At 35.5% G+C, this 19,316-nt stretch overlaps 3 protein-coding genes across 6 annotated transcripts in view; 2 read left to right on the top strand and 1 right to left on the bottom strand.

Annotated features, from left to right (window-relative positions):
• Positions 1–2,277, bottom strand: part of LOC126964934 (cell growth regulator with RING finger domain protein 1-like) — a 92,218-nt gene extending 89,941 nt beyond the window's left edge. Inside the window, exon 1 of the mRNA XM_050808265.1 lies at positions 1,686–2,277. Coding sequence (XP_050664222.1) covers positions 1,686–1,804 — 119 coding nt within the window. The 5' untranslated portion in view covers positions 1,805–2,277. The remainder of the gene's footprint in view (positions 1–1,685) is intronic.
• The window catches only part of LOC126964928 (protein CLP1 homolog), a 261,415-nt gene extending 255,462 nt beyond the window's left edge, over positions 1–5,953 (top strand). The window contains exon 10 of the transcript XR_007729449.1: positions 5,852–5,953. The gene's annotated coding sequence lies outside the window, so the exon portion shown is untranslated. The remainder of the gene's footprint in view (positions 1–5,851) is intronic.
• The window catches only part of LOC126964927 (cyclin-dependent kinase-like 4), a 53,873-nt gene continuing 36,733 nt past the window's right edge, over positions 2,177–19,316 (top strand). Inside the window, exons 1-3 of one of the 4 annotated variants that reach the window (XM_050808257.1) lie at positions 2,177–2,321; positions 14,626–14,815; positions 17,998–18,117. In XM_050808257.1, the coding sequence (XP_050664214.1) occupies positions 14,648–14,815; positions 17,998–18,117 (288 nt within the window). In that variant the 5' untranslated portion in view covers positions 2,177–2,321; positions 14,626–14,647. Of the gene's footprint in view, positions 2,322–10,563; positions 10,720–12,324; positions 12,465–14,625; positions 14,816–17,997; positions 18,118–19,316 lie in introns of those variants that run through there. The other 3 variants (XM_050808254.1, XM_050808256.1, XM_050808255.1) reach the window with 3 other exon arrangements.

Below are 19,316 nucleotides of genomic sequence, written 5' to 3'. Positions count from 1 at the left end.
TCTCATCAGACAACAATTTAAAGCAGCTTCATGTTGTAACAATTTATATTCAAAAAATGATTACACACCAGGTAAAAGAAAAATGCTATGCAACAACCACAGAAACTCATACGGCAATAGGCAAGTCATGACAATGAAAGACATACAGACCAGAGATGGACCTTGATGATAACAAAGTGAACAGGGTTTATAATATTGCAAGATAAAGCTTCTTCAAGCAATGGAAAGATATGAGAGTGGCTGACACCATTACATGTAATAAACATATTAATTTATATTTTGAGTAAAATAGGTTTAAGTTTCCCTACCACATAAAAGAAGCAACTTTATAGGACCACTTCATTGTCTATCTGTCAAGATCCTGATTCTCAGGAATAAGTGTTTGAAGTTTCAAAGAAGCTTTTTTTTATGGAATAGGAGGACAAACTAGTGTATGGGTCACCTGTTAAGTGATCACCGCCGCCCACATTCTCTTGCAAACACCAGAGGAATCACAAGAGTGTTGCCGGTCTTTAAGCTTTTGTTCAGTTTTATGATTTGCCATCAGTTGCTAGACTATGCCTACTAATATTATACATGAAAGAAAGTTGAATGAAAGTTTGTTTGTTATGCTTTCATGCCTAAACCACCAAAACTGTTTTGATAAAATTTAGTACTAGAGATAGATAGACTAGAGATTGAAAAAAGACTACTAGGCTACCTTTTATTGCATAAAAATAAATAGAGAGGATGGCAGTTTGTATGAAAATTCATCATTATCAAAGATAAAACCATGAAACTTTGTATATAGGCACTTGATTAGAAATAATTTTTAAACATTTGTTCAAGCATTTTTGAAACTGACCTACAGGGGATGAAATAGGAGATTAAAGTTCCTAGGAAAATACTATTAAAGAGACTGTCGACAATGACAAGGGCTATGTGCTGTATCATAGAAGAGTACTGACCACAGAGGAAAGAGCAGTTTGTATGTGTATTATTTGGAAAGTCCATAAAAATTGCCCAACGTAACTATTCAACACAGATGAAGTCACGGTAAAAGTTAGTAATACAATATGTTTGGTACAGTAACACTAATGTCTAGCAACTAGTCAAAGCATAAGTAAAGGAAAACGTCTAAATTATAATTAAATATCAACTAAGGTTGATAATAAACAACACTTAGCTTTTTAATGAATGAATGTATTTCTACCTATTCTTATTACTACATACTACAGAGAACAATGGTAAACAAAATCCATCAAACTCAAAATTCCATCTCAATGCTCTTCACACAGTCTATCTCTTTCATTTATTAGCTTTCTTTTGCTTGTCATTCATTCATGCTAAATGTGGACCAAAGCATAAATAAATATTGACTTGAAACTATTTCTTTTTTATGAATCCATGGATGGAGAAGCTATGGTATGAATTGTGTATTGTAATACTTAATCTGTTAAATTTATTATAGCTATATAATACATGAATTTTATTACTCTAAAATAAATAATGTGTACATATTTTTATGCTGCATCTAAGTGAATTGTTTATTTATGATGTTGAAATTCAAAATAAAGGCATTTGTAAAGTTTTGACTAGTTGAGAATAAAAAAAAAATCTAGCTAGGTATATAATGCAAATATTATGTCACATATAGTTAAATACTAAACCGTTTCATGTTATTTTCAAGAAGAAAAAATATTTACCTCAATAATATGACTAGCATGACGAACAGCGCAATTAGAGCGCCAATCATAATAAATATATTAGGCAAATCTGCCAAAGTAAGCCCAGTAGAACCCATCTTAGATAATTTATCACTCATAAAATATATAACACACAATTATGAGAAAGTCCCATATCTGTTTACTTCACACGCGCATCTAAAATAAGTCAGCTCACTATCAACACATATTTTTTTTATTTTTGATAGAAAATGTTTATTCCATTGCGTTAGTAAAATGTTAGCCAACAGTTTTACACGATTGCATTATTAGTTATTACAATATCACTTAACCTTGCCGATAACAGACTGAGCCAGCGTTGTTTTCGTCGCGTTTATCCGACGAAAACATTATCATTGATCGAAAACATAAAACAACACGTTACACCCGTATTCAATAGCACTGTAGTTTATTGAATGATCAAAAATAATGACGTGAGACGTCTCGTCTCATACAGCTAGTGACGGGGCGACGAACGGGAATGCACTGAACATGCACTCCTAATGAGCAAGACAGAAAATATTACTTTCTCTGAAACAAAACAGGGATAGCAACTGTAAACTAATGTTCAAGACGACCGGATACAATAAGGGCACCGATATAGCCATCTATTTTCAGGTTGGTTATTTGTAAATTTGACAAATAAAAATTGCTATTTGTTTTTGTTCAATCAGCTGGTATGTAGTAGGTATTGTTATGAGACAATTGAAAATTGACATTTGACAGTCACAGTTGACAGTAGTTGTTGTCATTAAAAGAAATATTTGCGGGATTGCCAAATCTAAGCTCAAATTTAGCCGTAAATAATAAATAATTTCTAATATTATATTCTATTTACTACTTGTAATTATGCATGAACACAATTGTAGTACCTATTAAATATTAATATAGTTATTCCTTTGAAAAGATCGTTATTTTTTCATGAATTTGAATGTGATGAAGTTTTGTTAAAATTATTTAATGGTTAAAGAACTTTATTCTCATTAAGAACAGAAAATATTCACTTACATGAGAAAACAATATAAACAGTAGGTAGGTATCTTATTCGTAGTACTACGAGTCTATACAAAACAAAGTGGGTAGAAATGAAAACCCCGCGTAAACATTATGATCAACACATGCATTAAGAGCTACTAGATACGGCATGGCACGTCGGATAAGAATAGTTTGATATAATTTTATTGATGTTACCTGCATCCTTCGGTTTTTTGCAGCATACGGTATTTATTAGGGACAACATTTTGGAAAGCTTATTTTAACAATTTCTAAAAGATTTACAATAGTTTTTAGTTTTACAGTCATGTCAGTTTTTCACCACATACTTTTTCTCTGTCATAAACTCTTGACCTGTTTTAGTATAATTAAGATTCTTTCTATATTTTAGCCATAGTGCATTTCTTCTATCTATTCCCTCTATGATATTTTTATTTACCCAACCTTGTTTTACTGTGTTTCATATATTTTTTTTTGTTTATTCTACTCTGATTTATGCTTTCTATTATGTTCTCTTCTAAAATACAATATTCTGATTGTTCACTATCCTTGGTACAGCTTTCAATGGTTTTATAGAGTATTTCATAGTCGATCACTTGACATATAAGTGTCTTCAAGGGTTCTGCTTTATAGTTGTGAATTTCAAAATAAATTTGCTTATGATCTGACATACTAGATTCTATTATGGCAAAGTGGAATTTATTCTGTTTTAAATTTGAGTTAATGTTATCTAAAATAGTTTTAGTTTTATCAGTTTCACGGGTACAATAGTCTTGGTGAATTTTATTTATTATTTCAAAGCCACTTTCTTTTACTGTAAGTTTGTGATTCTGAACAGTTTTGTCTGTGCTTAGTAGGTCATAATTAAAATCTCCAACTATTAAAGCCCTTTTCCTTTTTTCCAGCTGCGTTGAGTAAAAGTCTAAGAAATGTGAGTGGTTAGTACGTCCGGGTTTATGTATTCCATCTACATCTAAAAAAAATTTGCTTATGTGAATCCAAAGGTAATGATTTTCATCAACAGAGTGTTTTTCAATAAAATTATGTTTGAGACTGTTTTATGGGCAAAAATTGAGACACCACCACCCCTTACCTCTTGTCTGTAGTTGTAGTAATGAATTTAACCTGGAAGCTGAATTCTATTTGCCTCATCCTCTGAGTTGACCCATGTTTCTGTTATAACTATTAGTGGATAATGGTATTTTCGAAAGACTGAACAATGCATCTTAATTCGTCTAATTTTCCTTGCTTAGTAATACTGCGAACATTTGCGTATAGGTATTTTAAAGACTTCTTGGTAGTTGTAATATCGGAACACTTCTTGCCAATCTGAAAAGAAGTTGTGTCCCAGTTTTTCTTTTTTGAATCCGTTATCAGTTTTTTGGCGGAGCAGAAATAATTTCGCGCACACCCCTAACGTATTTTATGATAAGATTTGTTTCCCCACTTTTTGTTCGACGCTCAAGCTCTTCTCGGAGATATTTCATAAATGATTGCTGTCGGGGTGTTGCTGCCTGATCAAACATCAGAGTAAAGCTTATTCACGTCGTTCATCACACTTGATTTGTTTCGAAGTATATGCAGAGCTGTTTTTGAAGACTCAAAACAAACTTTGATTAAACGGTGTTTTTCTGGGCTATATTTTCCTAAGCATAATACTTTTTCAGGTTGAGGAGAATCTGTGTACATAGTTTTTAGGATACTCCAAGAGGCGTTCTTATCATAGTCCTGTCTCTGTCTTTATTATTATTTATCATTATTTAAAGGTACTATTAAGTATTTGTAATTAATAAGACTTTAAAATTAATTAAAATGTATTATTATTATTTTAATTTCAAATATCTAATTCATATCACTTTTAGTATTTTGTATATAGTTACAGCAGCCTCAAAAGTACTTAAGTAGGAATTAAAATACAAACAGCTTGAAAAATAATACATGAATTGTAAGTAACTATTATTACTGTGTAATTTGGATAATATATTAACCCTATATTAAGGCGAATAGTGAAACTTGAAACATGCAACATTTATACAGATTACATATAACTCTTTCATTTTCTGCTAGGTGTCGCTAATTTAAAAATACTTTACTGATTACTCTATATATTATTACTAACTAGCTGACCCGGCAGACTTCGTACTGCCTCAATCGATAAATAAAAGACCAAATTATTTGTATAAAATAAACTTAAGTGTTAATAACCGTGTTTTAAGGAAGATTATTTTTAACCTCCTGAGAAAGTAAGAAAGTTATAAAAATTCTAATTAGTTTTTATTTTAAACTATTATTTAAACGACGGGGGACACATCATAGGAAAATCAAATTTGATTTTTTTATTTAATTCGAGTATTTTAATATTTATTCAACATTTTAAACCTTCTCTGGACTACCACAAATAATTTAAGACCAAAATTAGCCAAATCGTTCAAGCCGTTCTCGAGTTTTAGCGAGACTAACGAACAGCAATTCATTTTTATATATATATAGATAGATAATTACAGCTGTTCTGTTAAAATAATTAATTTGGTTTTGGGAAATTTAGGATGCGAATGTTCAGTTTCGAGGTCGCTGTTGGCTTTGGTCTTCTCTTCCAAATCGTCCACTTCTTGTTCTTCTTGGCGTCTAAAGGGATTGGTGTACTTAGTAGGACGAGTCACTACTTCAAGCCACCGCCTGCAACTATACATATAAGGCGCTCATTCGGTCTCATACGGAGTACTGTTCTCACCTCTGGGCGGCCGTTCCCCAGTACCACCTTCTTCCATTTGACCGCATACAACGAAGAGCAGCTCAAATCATCGGCGATCAAGTCATCTCACCGATCGGCTTGATACTTTGGCGTTGCGTAGAGATGATTTACATCTTCTACCGCATTTTAATTAATTAATCATGAGGAGTTCTCAGAGGAATTGTTCGGGTTGATATCAGCGGCCTAATTCCACCACCAAATATCACGTCTATATGCGAAATCGCACCCGCATCATGTTGACGTCTGGCATCAATAATGACGCTTTTTGCCTCACACAGCCATTTTGTGGAATCAATTACCGGGTCTAGTTTTCCCGAATTGATATGACTTAGGGACTTTCACCAGTAGGACCTTTACCAGTGAGAGGCTCCTTTGCACGGGATGCCGGCTAGATTATGGGTACCACAACGGCGCCAATTTCTGCCGTGAAGCAGTAATGTGTAAGTATTGCTGTGTTTCGGTCTGAAGGGCGCCGTAGCTAGTGAAATTACTGGGCAAATGAGACTTAATATCTTATGTCTCAAGGTGACGAGCGCAGCTGTAGTGCCGCTCAGAATTTTTGGGGATTTTCAAATATTTTTTTCCTGAGCGGCACTGTATTGTAATGGGCAGGGCTTATCAATTACCATCAGCTGAACGTCATGCTCGTCTCGTCCCTTATTTCATAAAAACAAACCTTCAAGCGTAAAGCATACTCCCATCGACGATCAGGTGACCTTATAGGACGGCAACACATCTCTTGCTCCTGGTGTTGCGGATATCCATAGATGGTTTTACTGACCACTTCCATCACGTGAGTCTCATGCCCGTATATCCTCAAATATACAAAGAAATAGATAAGTTTAAATTCAACAATAAGATGCAAAGAATGACAACATCCTCCAGCAACCATAAATGTAATGAGTGTATATCCACGAGCATGACTCACAGACCAGCCATTGCCTTCCGCGACCACATTTTTAGGGAACCAGTTCGCCGAGCATGATGAAGCCATAAGTCTTTGTTATTTTTAGTTAAGTAAAAATAACAAAAACAAATTTGTAGTTATGCTCAGGTAATACCTAAATAAATAAAGAAAATATTTTTGAATTTTTATTTAAATTGAAAAGATATTTAGAAATAGAAATAGAAACACTTTGTTCGCAATAAAAAAAACACTCACACAAAAACACAACAATTTACAATATTAATTAAAGTCTTAAAATACTAAATTAAATAACATAACAAATATTATAAAAAATTAAAAATAAATAAATAAATAAAAATAACAGTGAGAGCGTAATTCCCTGCTAAAAGGAGCTGACTCAGTATATTGTTGGTCAGTGCAGAAGACACCAACACAACACTGGTTTTCAGCAGCCCCTCGTAACATTTGAAGTAGAAAGTTGATTTAGTCTTCCCATTGTAATGAATTTGTTATCAAAGGGAATGACTACATATTAAATTTTATTGATTTTTTCGTTTTTCCTAAATTATAGTGTAATAAAAAAAAAAAAATTGTAATAATAATAAATATTAAATCATAGTATAATCTGTACGTAACTGTATATAATATAATAAAAGTGGCAAAGTAAATACAGAATTGTGATAATTTATAAGATACATTGCACATCAAGGATAATTATTATATTATAATGATTTTAAAATAGTTTTTTTATATTTCAATATAAAATTTTGAACATTTTTAATAGTCTAACACTTTACATTTAATTTAATATTTTTACTAATAGTAATACTAAGATGTTAATTATTTAAAGCAATTCATACTAATGCTTTCTTATCATCTAAATAAACCTTTATATGTATTGTAAGGTGAGGCGAATATAATAGGGGTTAAATAATGAAATTGCCGTTTTATTGTACCTGGGTAACACTGAAAATGTTTAGAAAATGAAAAACGGCTTAATGTAGAAAGTTGCCAATACTTTTATTGTTTTTCGAAGTAATCTCTGTTCCTCTCTACACATCGTCGCATTCGATGGAATCACTGAGCAAAGCAGCCCATTCTTCTGCAGGGGTCTCTTCTATGGACTTTTCGTACGCTTTCACCGCATCTTCAGGGCTCGTAAAGCGAATAACTCGAATTTTATCTTTAGTTCTTGGGAATAAATATATCTATGGACAAATATTATTTCGACTACTGTCAACCGCAGTCTAACTGAAAATGAACGTGGTGTTTAAATTCTCTTTGACCTGCTCCTGCAACAATCACGAAACGTCGGGTTAACTAAATAAATTATGAAAAATGGCACTTTTACGCTAATACCTGATTTAAAAAAAACACAAGTACGCGTGTTAAAACACGTCCAACAATCCTTTAAAAAGTATTTTATTTAAATGTGTAACACTCCTGCTAATCAAAGAAAGTATGTATTATAATAATTAAGGCGAATATAATTAACCAAATTCAAAAATATATTTTGTGAAAAAGAAAGTAAGCATGTGAAAGTTCTATTATTAAGTAGGTTTATATTTTATTTTTGAAAGTAAAGCAAAACAAACTGACCTAATAAAGCAACCAATAAACGTATATAATTATGAATTATGAACCGAAAAAATATTTGTACGCGGGAGGCGAGGATCGAACAGAAGGCACCTATGTGAGAGTCAACGGTTCTATGAGCTATGTCTTTTGCGCTTGCGACGTTTCAATTACATAAGATATGAGGGAAGCGATCGAATCAGAAATGAGGAGATCCGTAGGAGGACCAAAGTTACCGATGTAGCCCAAATGATTGCGAAACTGAAGTGGCAGTGGGCAGGGCACATAGTTCGACGGACAGATGGCCGTTGGGGCAGTAAACTCCTCGAATGGCGACCACGTACCGCAAGACGTAGTGTTAGAGGGCAGCGCAGGACTGAGCGTCGTGGAAAAATTGTGGTAGGCCTTTGTCAAGCAGTGGACGTCTTCCGGCTGATGATGATGATGATGATGACCGAAGCGATGCCTGTTCCGTGCGTCAGAAGCGCCGTTCCTTGTGCCTGGTCAATTTGTAAAGTTTCAATCATTTTAGGTTTTTATTATTTTTTTACTTTATTCTTTTTTCAACTTTCACTTTGCATAGATTGTATAAAAATAATGTAAATAACAAATGAGCGTACGGGTTACCAGATTTAAAAAATAAAATGATGTTAAGTGATCACCGCCGCCAACAATCTCTTGAACAACACCAAGGGAATCTCAAGAGCGTAGCCGGTCTTTTAAAAAGGTGTACGCTTTTTTGATGTCGTATCGTCCTGGAAACACCGCACAAGGAAGCTCATGCCACAGTTTGGTTGTGCGTGAAGGAAAATTCCTCGAAAACTGCACTATAGAGGAACGCTACACATACAGATGGCGATGGTATCCTAATTGGTGGCGTGTCGTGTGTGGAATTCAGTTTCAGGAATGAGGTCCAAAAGGTCATCGGAACACTCACCTACGCATCTACGCATGCCAAGTGATCTAAACGTTCACAGAGCACTGGATCTTCAAAAATTCGAGCAGCTCTTCTTGAAGATCTACTGAAGCAACATTTACCGAAATGGTGGTAAAATATATTATAGACTTCGACATTAATACCTAAGTACTCTTATTCTCACCTAAATGAAATAAGTAACAAAAAAAAAAGCGTTGTTCAGGTCTTCACCAGCGCGAGCGCATCGTGATCTCCACGGAAAATATAACCCTAAACATAACCCTTGACATTAGAATGCCCCCAGGCTCTGTCCCCTCCTCGTGTTAACCGGCGTAACGCTCGCCCGTCCTCCCCCTTAATAATCCTCCACCGCCTATCTTCCTTCAGGATAAGAAGTTCACTTATGTTGCCCAAAGAGTATCACGTACGATACCTTTGCGCTCCCGGAAGAGCGCAAGGTCAAGGCCGGACTCCGTGACCTCCTGTATGAGCTCCCTTACGTGGTCATACAGGAGGACCTCATTCAGCAAGCTTCCCTGTCGAGGCTGTTCATAGAATGTACAGCTGTATTCGGGAGGATACCTAAATAATGATAAAAATACTTGATAATACCCTTTCGCATTTGCCTCTCTTCCGAAGGCTGCTAATAAGCTGCCTTCCAGGCCATCCAAGCCAGGGCCACCTACTAAATCTCAATCTCACTTTACTTAATCAATCAGCACATTCTGTAATCATATCTGGCTGTATACAAATCTTGTTGTTGAAAAGACTAAAAACGCTATATTATGAATACCTATAATATTCCAACGGTATATCTGAAATGTTTTCAAGTGAAAATTGCAAAACTCTTTCAAACGAAGAAGAACAGTGCGATAAACGATAATAAATATATTATGAGGTAACAAAGATAAAAAATTCTCACGAATTGATAACTCACTCTTTTTTTAAGTCGATTAAGGAATTTCAAAAATACCAATAAAATAACTAAAACTTTAATTTAATACACCTCTTATGCAAACCTTTACCTTGAATATTAATAAAATACTACTAGTTCTATGTGCTACATATTGGTAGGTTTTAAGTCGGTGCTAAGCCTAAAATTATAAAACTTAATATTATAAACAGCTTAGGTACTTACTAGTCCCGCTCAAAGTGACGCGTGACGAGTGTAGGTATCTACTATTACATTTGTAATATACATTCAACCTGAATGAAAACTCCTTCAAAAAGCCGTACACAAAAAACAATTATATCATCCAGGTAGACAAAAATTTTCATAAAAAATGTTCATAAAATGAAAACTGCTGGACAAAACTTTGTAAAATTTTTATGGGACCAAATGGCATGTATTACGCATCGAACTAAATAAGAATTACGTAAATCGGTTCATAAATCTCAGAGTAATGGGTGTACATACATAAATAAAATACCGATCGAATTTAGAACCTCCTCTTTTTTGAAGTCGGTTAAAAATATAATTCGTTTTAAACCATGTCACAGTTTATTTAGCTAATTGCTTTCAAATGGAGAACAAACACACTAGAATCTAGCCCCTCCACTGTGGTTGTCATGTGGACAGCTCAACAGAAACTGTAAACAAAACAGGCGATCGATAAATTATAACAGTTCTGGATAAAACCTTAGCGGCTTTCACCAGAGCGCCTCGTGTCCTACCTAATAAAAAAAAACTAGTCATAAATTTTGGCGGCAAATGAAATTGTATCCATATTCCATAAATGAATAATCGTGTTGTGAAACTGAATAATTGCAGTATTTACAAACAGTGGAATAAAGTGGCCTCCTGTATGGAGAAATGGTTCGGTGAAAAGCGGTTGTGGTTATTTGGAAACAATCTGCCGCTGCTACCGAGAAGGTAGGTGGCCTTGAACTTTATATACCTTCGGACGGGTCCGGAAATCATGTCTTGATGGCAGGTGATCACCGACTTAAACAATTGTGAACCAATGATCCTGCTTTTTGTGACCATCTATACCTTAAGTGTTGTTTTTGTAAGATGTATTTAAGAATTCAACTCAGACAGGTACCTATATTATATGGAAATACGAAATTTTATAGTTATCTAGTTGATGTTAGTTACCTAGAAGGCTACAACTGGCAAACGGTTTTTGATTTGTTATAACAAGAGCCTTTCACTAACCAATTGAAATAATATTGACAATAGTATTTGCTTAAAATATTTGTTTGAAATTTTAAAACTTGACTGTTGACTGTCAAGAACCATTTATTTTGTGAAATCGTCCTCAGACGTAGGCTTCTTCTAGTTTTTTCCACTCATCTCTTCTGCAAACCTACCTTCTCCATACAAAAATTGCCAAGACGGCAAATATAAAGTATATCAACGAACATACTAATACCCCAGCATGAGGTAAAAAAATATGCAGAATAATGCACCCGCGTATGTCACATACGATGTGTCGCTCGATCTGCGTGTACGTAAAGAAATAAAGAGGCCGGCTGAGCCTTTGCAATGTGATGGTGGATGATGCTTAGCCCATGCTGTATCCATATTCCATATACACGTAGTGTACAAAAGTCCAAATTAAGCGAGGAGCGGGGTGCTGTGGTGTTGTTGCCGCGTTGGTGGCGATAAGTGATAGTATCCCTTAACCAGACGATAGGCTACCAGTGCTAGATTGCTTGGGAATCGATTCTTCGAGTCTGAGTTAAGCTAATCTTATCTCCTGTGTCTTAAGAGGCGACTAGCGAGTCGCCTTTTAAGACAAGCATAGGCACTACTAGGCGTAGGGAGGTTTTTTTATGATAATAATGGACGAGACGAGAAGGACGTTCAGCTGATGGTAATTGATACGCCATGCCCACTACAATGCAGTGGCGTTCAGCTTTCTTGAAAAACCCAAAAATTCTGAGCGCCACTACAATAGCGCTCGTCACCTTGAGACATAAGATGTTAAATCTCATTTACCGAGTAATTTCATAACTATGGCGCCCTCCAGACTGAAACACAATAATGCTTACATATTTCTTTTTCACTGCAGAAATAGGCGCCGTTGTGGTATCCATAATCTAGCCGGCATCCTGTGCCTTTCCTTTGAGCCTCCCACTGGTAGTTGGAACGTCCCTATTTTTGAACACCCCGGGTAAGCACAGGGCAAATAAATTTATGACGATTTAAACACACATTTAGACAACATTCTGTTAAAGCTGGATGCACGTCGGCCGTAAGTCGCCTTTATCCAGTTTTGAAGTCGATATTGACGACTTTGGTTGCTTAAGATCGTTTTCACATATAATTTAACTAAAGTATTTTATAAAAACGACGTAAAATGCATAAGCAGTCTGTATCAATTCTGACAGATATTGACGTTCGCAATTTCTGAGAAATCACTCCATTACTTGTTCTGCTATATTTGACAGAATATTATACACATTTACATGGAAATATAATTAAATTCATTTTCGGTTATGATAAGGGCGGAAACAAAACGCAGAACACTAGTTAGTCCGTAAAAATATGCTCGAGGGGTTAAGTTAAAGTTATCGTGCAGGAGACAAATTTATGGCCAAATTACTGTGACGCAACTACATGAAGGGAAAAATCAATAAAAGTATTATTGCTGCCGACGTCGTCTCAGCCAGGTAGTTGGTACATAACATACATATTTTAATTTTCTACTCAATGAGATTGTTGCGACCTCATCAAAAATCTTTCCTTGCAGGAGAGATGTATTAAATAGGCTAAAAGATTGATATGATTTTGGTAGGTACTTATAAAACGTTGTCGTTGCAGGAAAGGTCGTTGTTGTATTATATTTTTACCAGTGGGAGGCTCCTTTGCACAGGATGCCGACTAGATTATGGCCACAACGGCGCCTATATCTGCCTTGAAGCAGTAATATGTAAGCACTGTGTTTCGGTCTGTAAAGGCGCCGTGGCTAGTAAAATTACTGGGCAAATGAGACTTAACTTCTTATGTCTCAAGGTAAAGAGCGCAGTTGTAGTGCCGCTCAGAATTTTTTGAGAAAAGTCGAGAATCCTGAGCGGCACAGCATTGTAATCACAGAGCGTATCAATTACCATCAGCTGAACTTCCTGCTCGTTCGTCCCTTATTTTCATAAAAAAAAATATTAGACATTGTCTAACCCCGTCCGGCTAACATTCTCTTTCTTCGATGTTTCGGTGTAGAATGTTCATTCCTAATTACCTCTTAATTCTCAATGTTGTCAAAATCGGTTAGCCGAGAACGGACAAAGTTAATTTCACATTTCCGTGTTATTATGGATTCTAGTTGGTATGTATATGTGTGTTCGTAATTAAGGATTAGAATACTATAGATATCGATTTTGCCAATATATCCAACTTTGTCATAAACATGCTTTAACAGATTTGGTGAATACTGACGTCACGATAAAAAATATGTGGAGGCGATTGACTATGATATATGAAGCCCACAGACGTCAACTGCTGAACGTAGGTCTCCCCCAAACACTTCCATAGTGCCCGATCTTGGGCGGTCTGGATTATACTTTTATCGGGTCATCAGTTCTTCTTGGGGTCCCATACATCGTCCTCCTACCCGTGTTCGCCACTCGAGAACCTTATCTAACCTTCGATTATCAATAGTGAAGGACCACGTTTCGGTGCCTTGTGTCATCACCGGCACCACACATGAATTGGAGAGATTATAGGCTCTGAAGGACACTGGTCGTGAATACAACAATACGATTGACATATTTGTCGAAGTTGGGCTTACCTAACTGATTTATGTACTGATATATGCACACGTCATAATCACCAACAACTCAACTACTAACGAAATAATTTGACGAAAATGAGTAAATTATAACTTACAATATATATGAAAAACATATTTTCTAAAATATTGTTGATGCTGAATGAATAATAATAATTAACAATTTATTCAATCAATAAAATGAGTTCTATTCAAATTCAAATATTTTTAATAAAATAAGATATGAAATCACTTATCGAATATCAAAAACTACAACCCATTTGGAAATGAATGCCTCAGACTTGAGAAAAACGGGCGTAAGAAACTCGGCGGGCTTCTTTTTTTTAATAATAAGATTTCGAGACAATCATATTGATAATTTAAATAGCCTGAAGGCGGTCGCTCCATTCCCAATCTGTGGTGTCATTAAGAATCGTTGTAGAAACCCTCATCAAGAATATATTGAGATGCAACTCTTTGCTCTCAATTATTCTTTAGGTTAAGTATAGCGCCCAAAGCTCTCTTCTGCAGTACAAAGATGGTATTAATATCAGCAGCATTGCCCCATACCTATATACCAAAGGACATAATACTGTGAAAATAACTTAAACTAGTCGTTCCGCATCTGTGTCAGTTAAGAGGGGACGCTAGCAGCGTTATACCATACAAACGTATCCCCTTTTTTCTCCCTGGATAATGCTTCTAGAGCGGAGAATTTTGTCACAAAACCCAGATATGCTAAAGCTATGTCTGTACGATTTTTTCAATCAACTAACGACATAAGAAAATATGACTTTTCAAACACCGTAGAAAATGCCATTTTTATACCGTCCTATTCAGACGAATACGTAACAATTTTGAAAGGTTTGTAAGAAAAAAGGAAAACATAGGGACATAGACTTATTCTTCCTGAAAATATTGTGTCAGAAGTTTTTTTGTATGTTCAATATTTTAGGGGATAACAGGGGAATACGAAATCTCTATTTAGTCAAAATTTTGGAGGTAAAATCGGTCTGAGCTGCATTTGTCCCTATCCCAATTAAGTCTAAGCTCGTTTGGCGTTTTAGATCGCGCGCTAGCAGCCGCGCGATGGAGCGCTATGAGAAGTTGGCGAAGCTAGGCGAGGGTTCATACGGGCTCGTCTACAAATGCCGTAACCGGGACACCGGCGAGATCGTCGCCATCAAGAAGTTCGTCGAGAACGAAGACGATCCACTCATTCGGAAGATTGCCCTGCGAGAGATCAGGATGTTGAAGGTTACATATTATACTTAATTCTTAGTAATAATATTATAAATGCTGATCAATTTGTTATGTTTTAAAGTGATAACCCTCACTTCTGGGATAAATTACACAAATAAAACTGAAAACAAAATTTTATGAACGACTAACCAACTGAGCCAACCATTCGAGTGACGTATCGTTGATAAAATCTTGTATGCTTTGTTTAACACTCACGCACAGAACGCTAGAGGTCGCGGGTTCGAGTCCCGTATCATTCAAAACATTTTGTTTTCAGCTGTATCACTTTAAAAAATAACAAATTGTTTATATTTGCAAGAGCGCCATCTCAAGTCAATTTCCTAATATGCAAGTATTGGGGTTGAGCAGGTTATCTGTAAAGTAGATCCAGTAGATGAAGCCACAACTTGAGAGTTGAACAAAGCATACAAGATTTTATCAACGATACGTCACTCAAACGGTTGGCTCAGTTGGTAAGAGCGCTCGAACGGAACGCGAGAGGTTGCGGGTTCGAGTCCCGCATCGCTTATAAAATTTTGATTTCAGTTTTATTTGTCTAATAAATGCTGATGTTAGTTTTACTATTACACTTTCATGCCTACTTAACCGATCAATTTGAAATATTTCACACACGTTGTCAGGGGTACCAAAGAGGTCATTTTTCACACGAAATTTTGAAGAGTTCACGTGGGAGTATGATGGTAATTTTAGCTCGGGTCCACATATTACAATGACGACGAAAGAACACTACGGAATGTTCTAAGCATTCCACGAATTTAGTATTATTTGTGAAATCCAAGATGTCCGCTGCGTAAAATTATGATTTCAACAATATCGTTTCTAAGGTTTTGAGGATTGCAGAGAACGAATTTCGGATCATTTTCATTAAAACCAATACGACTGCCGTGCAAATTCAAATTTCTTTGTTGCAAGAAAATGTATAGGAAATTATTTTGTAAGTCATTTTTTTACCCTAACAGCACTTTGACGTACATTGGTAAATGGCCTTCTGAGAAGAAGTGCTGCAAGAAACGCAGCAGTTAGCCTTTTTTTTAAAAGAAAAATACTTAAAGAATACATGTAACATTTATAAAATGTAGATGGGCATATAATAATTATCTGTATCAAATATTTTTATCATTAAAACAATCCTGTATTTCGTAGTAGATAGACCTTTGACATGTGGCATTTTTTTTTAAATGTGGTTTAAATTGATGCAAAAATGCGAATGCGAGTTTTTTAGTTAAGCTTTCTTATCTGAACTACTTGACCAATCATAACAACGCAAGTGAAAGAGAGAGAAACTAACGACCGTTTTCAATAACCTATCTATCCTTAGTTTAACTTACTAGAGATCTATCCTTTTACGCTTACATTTCATCGGCCGTTAGACTGTATCCAGATAGAACGAAAGCTAAGAAACGAAAGAGAAAGAGTGTGCGTGGCTAGGAAAAAGAAAAGGAAGGGAGACCGTTCCCTTGCGTTACCCAAAATAGTACTTCAATTATTAGGTACGTCAATTAATACGTCATGGCAATGAAAGAGAATTCAAATTCAAATATTTTTATTCAAAATAGGATGTGACATCACTAATTAAAAATCAAAAACTACCATCCATTCCAAAACGAATGCCTCAGACCTTATAAGAATGGGCGCAACAAACTGAGCGGGCTTTTTTTTCATCAAAATAGTTTACAAAGTAATATTCTACAATTAAATTTATTATTTAATAGCCTGAGGGCGGAATTGGACGTGGACATTGCGTGAATCAAAGAGAATATAATCACTACGTTTGCACGAATGGATTCCCAACTGAGCGAACATTTATAAAGATGACACGTAACGACTCGGGGCAGCGCAGGATCGTTAGCGAGGATAGGCCTATATTATATATTATAATAACGCAGTGCCTACCACGTTACCAGGCACTAGTGTTAAACTACCTATGGTAGGCAGTCTACAGATTGCATATACGCAAGCAGCGGTTCATGCAACTTATGTCCGTCCTACTGTCGGAGTAAACTGCAACTACAACTAGTAAGATTCACAGTGCCTACCTTGCTAGAAAACCAATACGCGCCCCTGCCTACTGCCAGTGGGAGGCTCCTTTGCACAGGATGCCGGCTAGATTATGGGTACCACAACGGCGCCTATTTATGCCGTGAAGCAGTGATGTATAAACATTACTGTGTTTCGGTCTGAAGGGCGCCGGTGAAATTACTGGGCACATGAAACTTAACATCTTATATCTCACGGTGGCGAGCGCAATTGTAGTGCTGCTCTGAATTTTTGGACTTTTTAAGAATCCTGAGCGGCACTGCATTGTAATGGGCAGGGCGTATTAATAACCATCAGCTGAACCTCCTGCTCGTCTCTTGCGTATTTTCATAAAATAAAAAACATCCAATATTGGACCACTAAACGGGCCTTATTACAGATATGTCGTATCAACCTTGAAACACATGTGGAGGGGAGCCATTTTCAAAGTTTCTTTTTGTAAGTGGGAGAAAGTTTCTTGATAATCAGACTGTGAATGAACGACACCTATCAATTATTATTTTTTCCAGTAATTATTGATCCGTAATGGATTTACGTTTGCCTTTGCCTAATTATGCAATCAACGGACGAGCAAACGCATGTTACCCCCTTATTCATAATGGTCCGCTAACTTTAAACAGCCGCTTACGAGTGTTTTTTCTCATTCTGACTTAGGTCAATAGAAGAAGACAGAGTGAGAATTAGCAATGCTTTAAGTTAGCAGACTATTATGAATAAGGGGGTTAATTTAATAAGGAATATACCTAATGTATTATGAAGTTTGAATTTGCCTCAAATATTGTTTTTCGAATCTTTTTGGACATATGGTATAGCGGACTTTCTTGTAGATACTGACACGTTCTATAATATTGTAGAACATTTTTTTGTTCTATAATCAATAATTTCCGCAAAGCACGCGATGACATAATTCAATGTTTTAATATTTCACTTTGAAAGATAATTTGAATATTTTCAAACCTATTTGTATTTTTCGGTATCTACGATAAAGATGTTAATGATTAATTTAAATTATGCATATTCCCTATTGAATCTAAAAAGAATTCTAAAGGAATCAATTTTGAGAAAATTAATGCCTTTTATGCCTTTTATAGATCGAGACTTTTATGTTGATAACTATAAAAATTAATGTTTATTGCCAGAACCTAAAACACCCGAATCTGGTGAACCTTCTGGAGGTGTTCCGACGGAAACGGAAGCTGCACTTGGTCTTCGAGTATTGTGACCACACTGTGCTACATGAAATGGAGAAATATCCTTCGGTGAGTGCAATATTTGTCAATATACTTGTGAAGGTCGACAGGATTTAATTTCTCAAAGTATTATGTAACCAACCTAATTAAATTACCATTTTAATGTGTTTTGTAAAATCGTAACCATTCTTTTATTAAAAAACGAACAATTCGTTGGTACGTCACGTTGTCTGTACAACATACCACACTCAGCTTCTTTGAAGTCTTAGATTAAGTATTGGTCTCCGCTGCGCTCCAACTAGATACCGTATCTACTACCTAAGAGCAATAGCTTTTTTATTACGGCAACTTTATATTGTAGTGTGTATTGGCTACATATAAAGATGCTTGTGTGCGTGGCATCTTGACATTTCAGCATTCCTTTCTCAGTCCTCTCATTACGTAGTATTTTTTACCAGACAAGTGTGTAGTAGAACACCACACATCCAGATGATTAAGTATTATTTATTAAATAAAAATCAGTGTAACCTTTACCGCCGCAATACCGCAATCAAAGCTAAAACATATTATGATTACGACACTACCGACTATCGGTTCAAAGCATTTCTTACAAATCTGCTCGGCAGTTGCATTACGTATTATGACATATTGCGCTAGCTAAACCGGCTTGGGGCATGTTCACACAGTGACGGATCGTAACTATTAGAAGGGTTTAGCACCACAGATTAGAGTCCGATCCGTATCCGTAAAAACACACTCCGAAGTAGTCGTAGAACATAAATATAATTTGAACACTAGAAATAACTACAAGCTAGTGCCCCCCTACTAGGCTCTGTAAAATAAACAATTCTTTTGCATGCAATGGTATTAAATTTTAGAATGAATTACCAAAAAGTGTATTTGAATTATTAATAAATAAATTTAAATCTTTTACTAAACGCAGACTTATGTCGAAGGCTTATTACAGTATTGAATATTACGTAAACGATATTACAATATGTAATTAAATAGTATTATAGTTGTTTTTTTATTATATGGTTCAGCCTTGTGTTGTTTCACTGGTTTGCATTGTTTTGAAAATATGTTTAAACTTTTATGTAATTAATATGTATGTATCTGAATTGTATTTTTATGTGATTGACGTTGACGTAGCAGTCTTTTGATTGTATGTCAATAAAATATATTGACTTTTTGAACTATTTCTACGATTGACGTAAAGAAATCGGTTGATGGAAATGAAATGAAAAAAAAAATTATTTATTGCGTCG

Source organism: Leptidea sinapis, chromosome 6 (genome assembly GCF_905404315.1).
Source record: "Leptidea sinapis chromosome 6, ilLepSina1.1, whole genome shotgun sequence".
Classification (NCBI taxonomy): domain Eukaryota; kingdom Metazoa; phylum Arthropoda; class Insecta; order Lepidoptera; family Pieridae; genus Leptidea; species Leptidea sinapis.
Note: the sequence above shows the minus strand (reverse complement) of the source record. Positions and strands in the feature narration are given on the sequence as shown.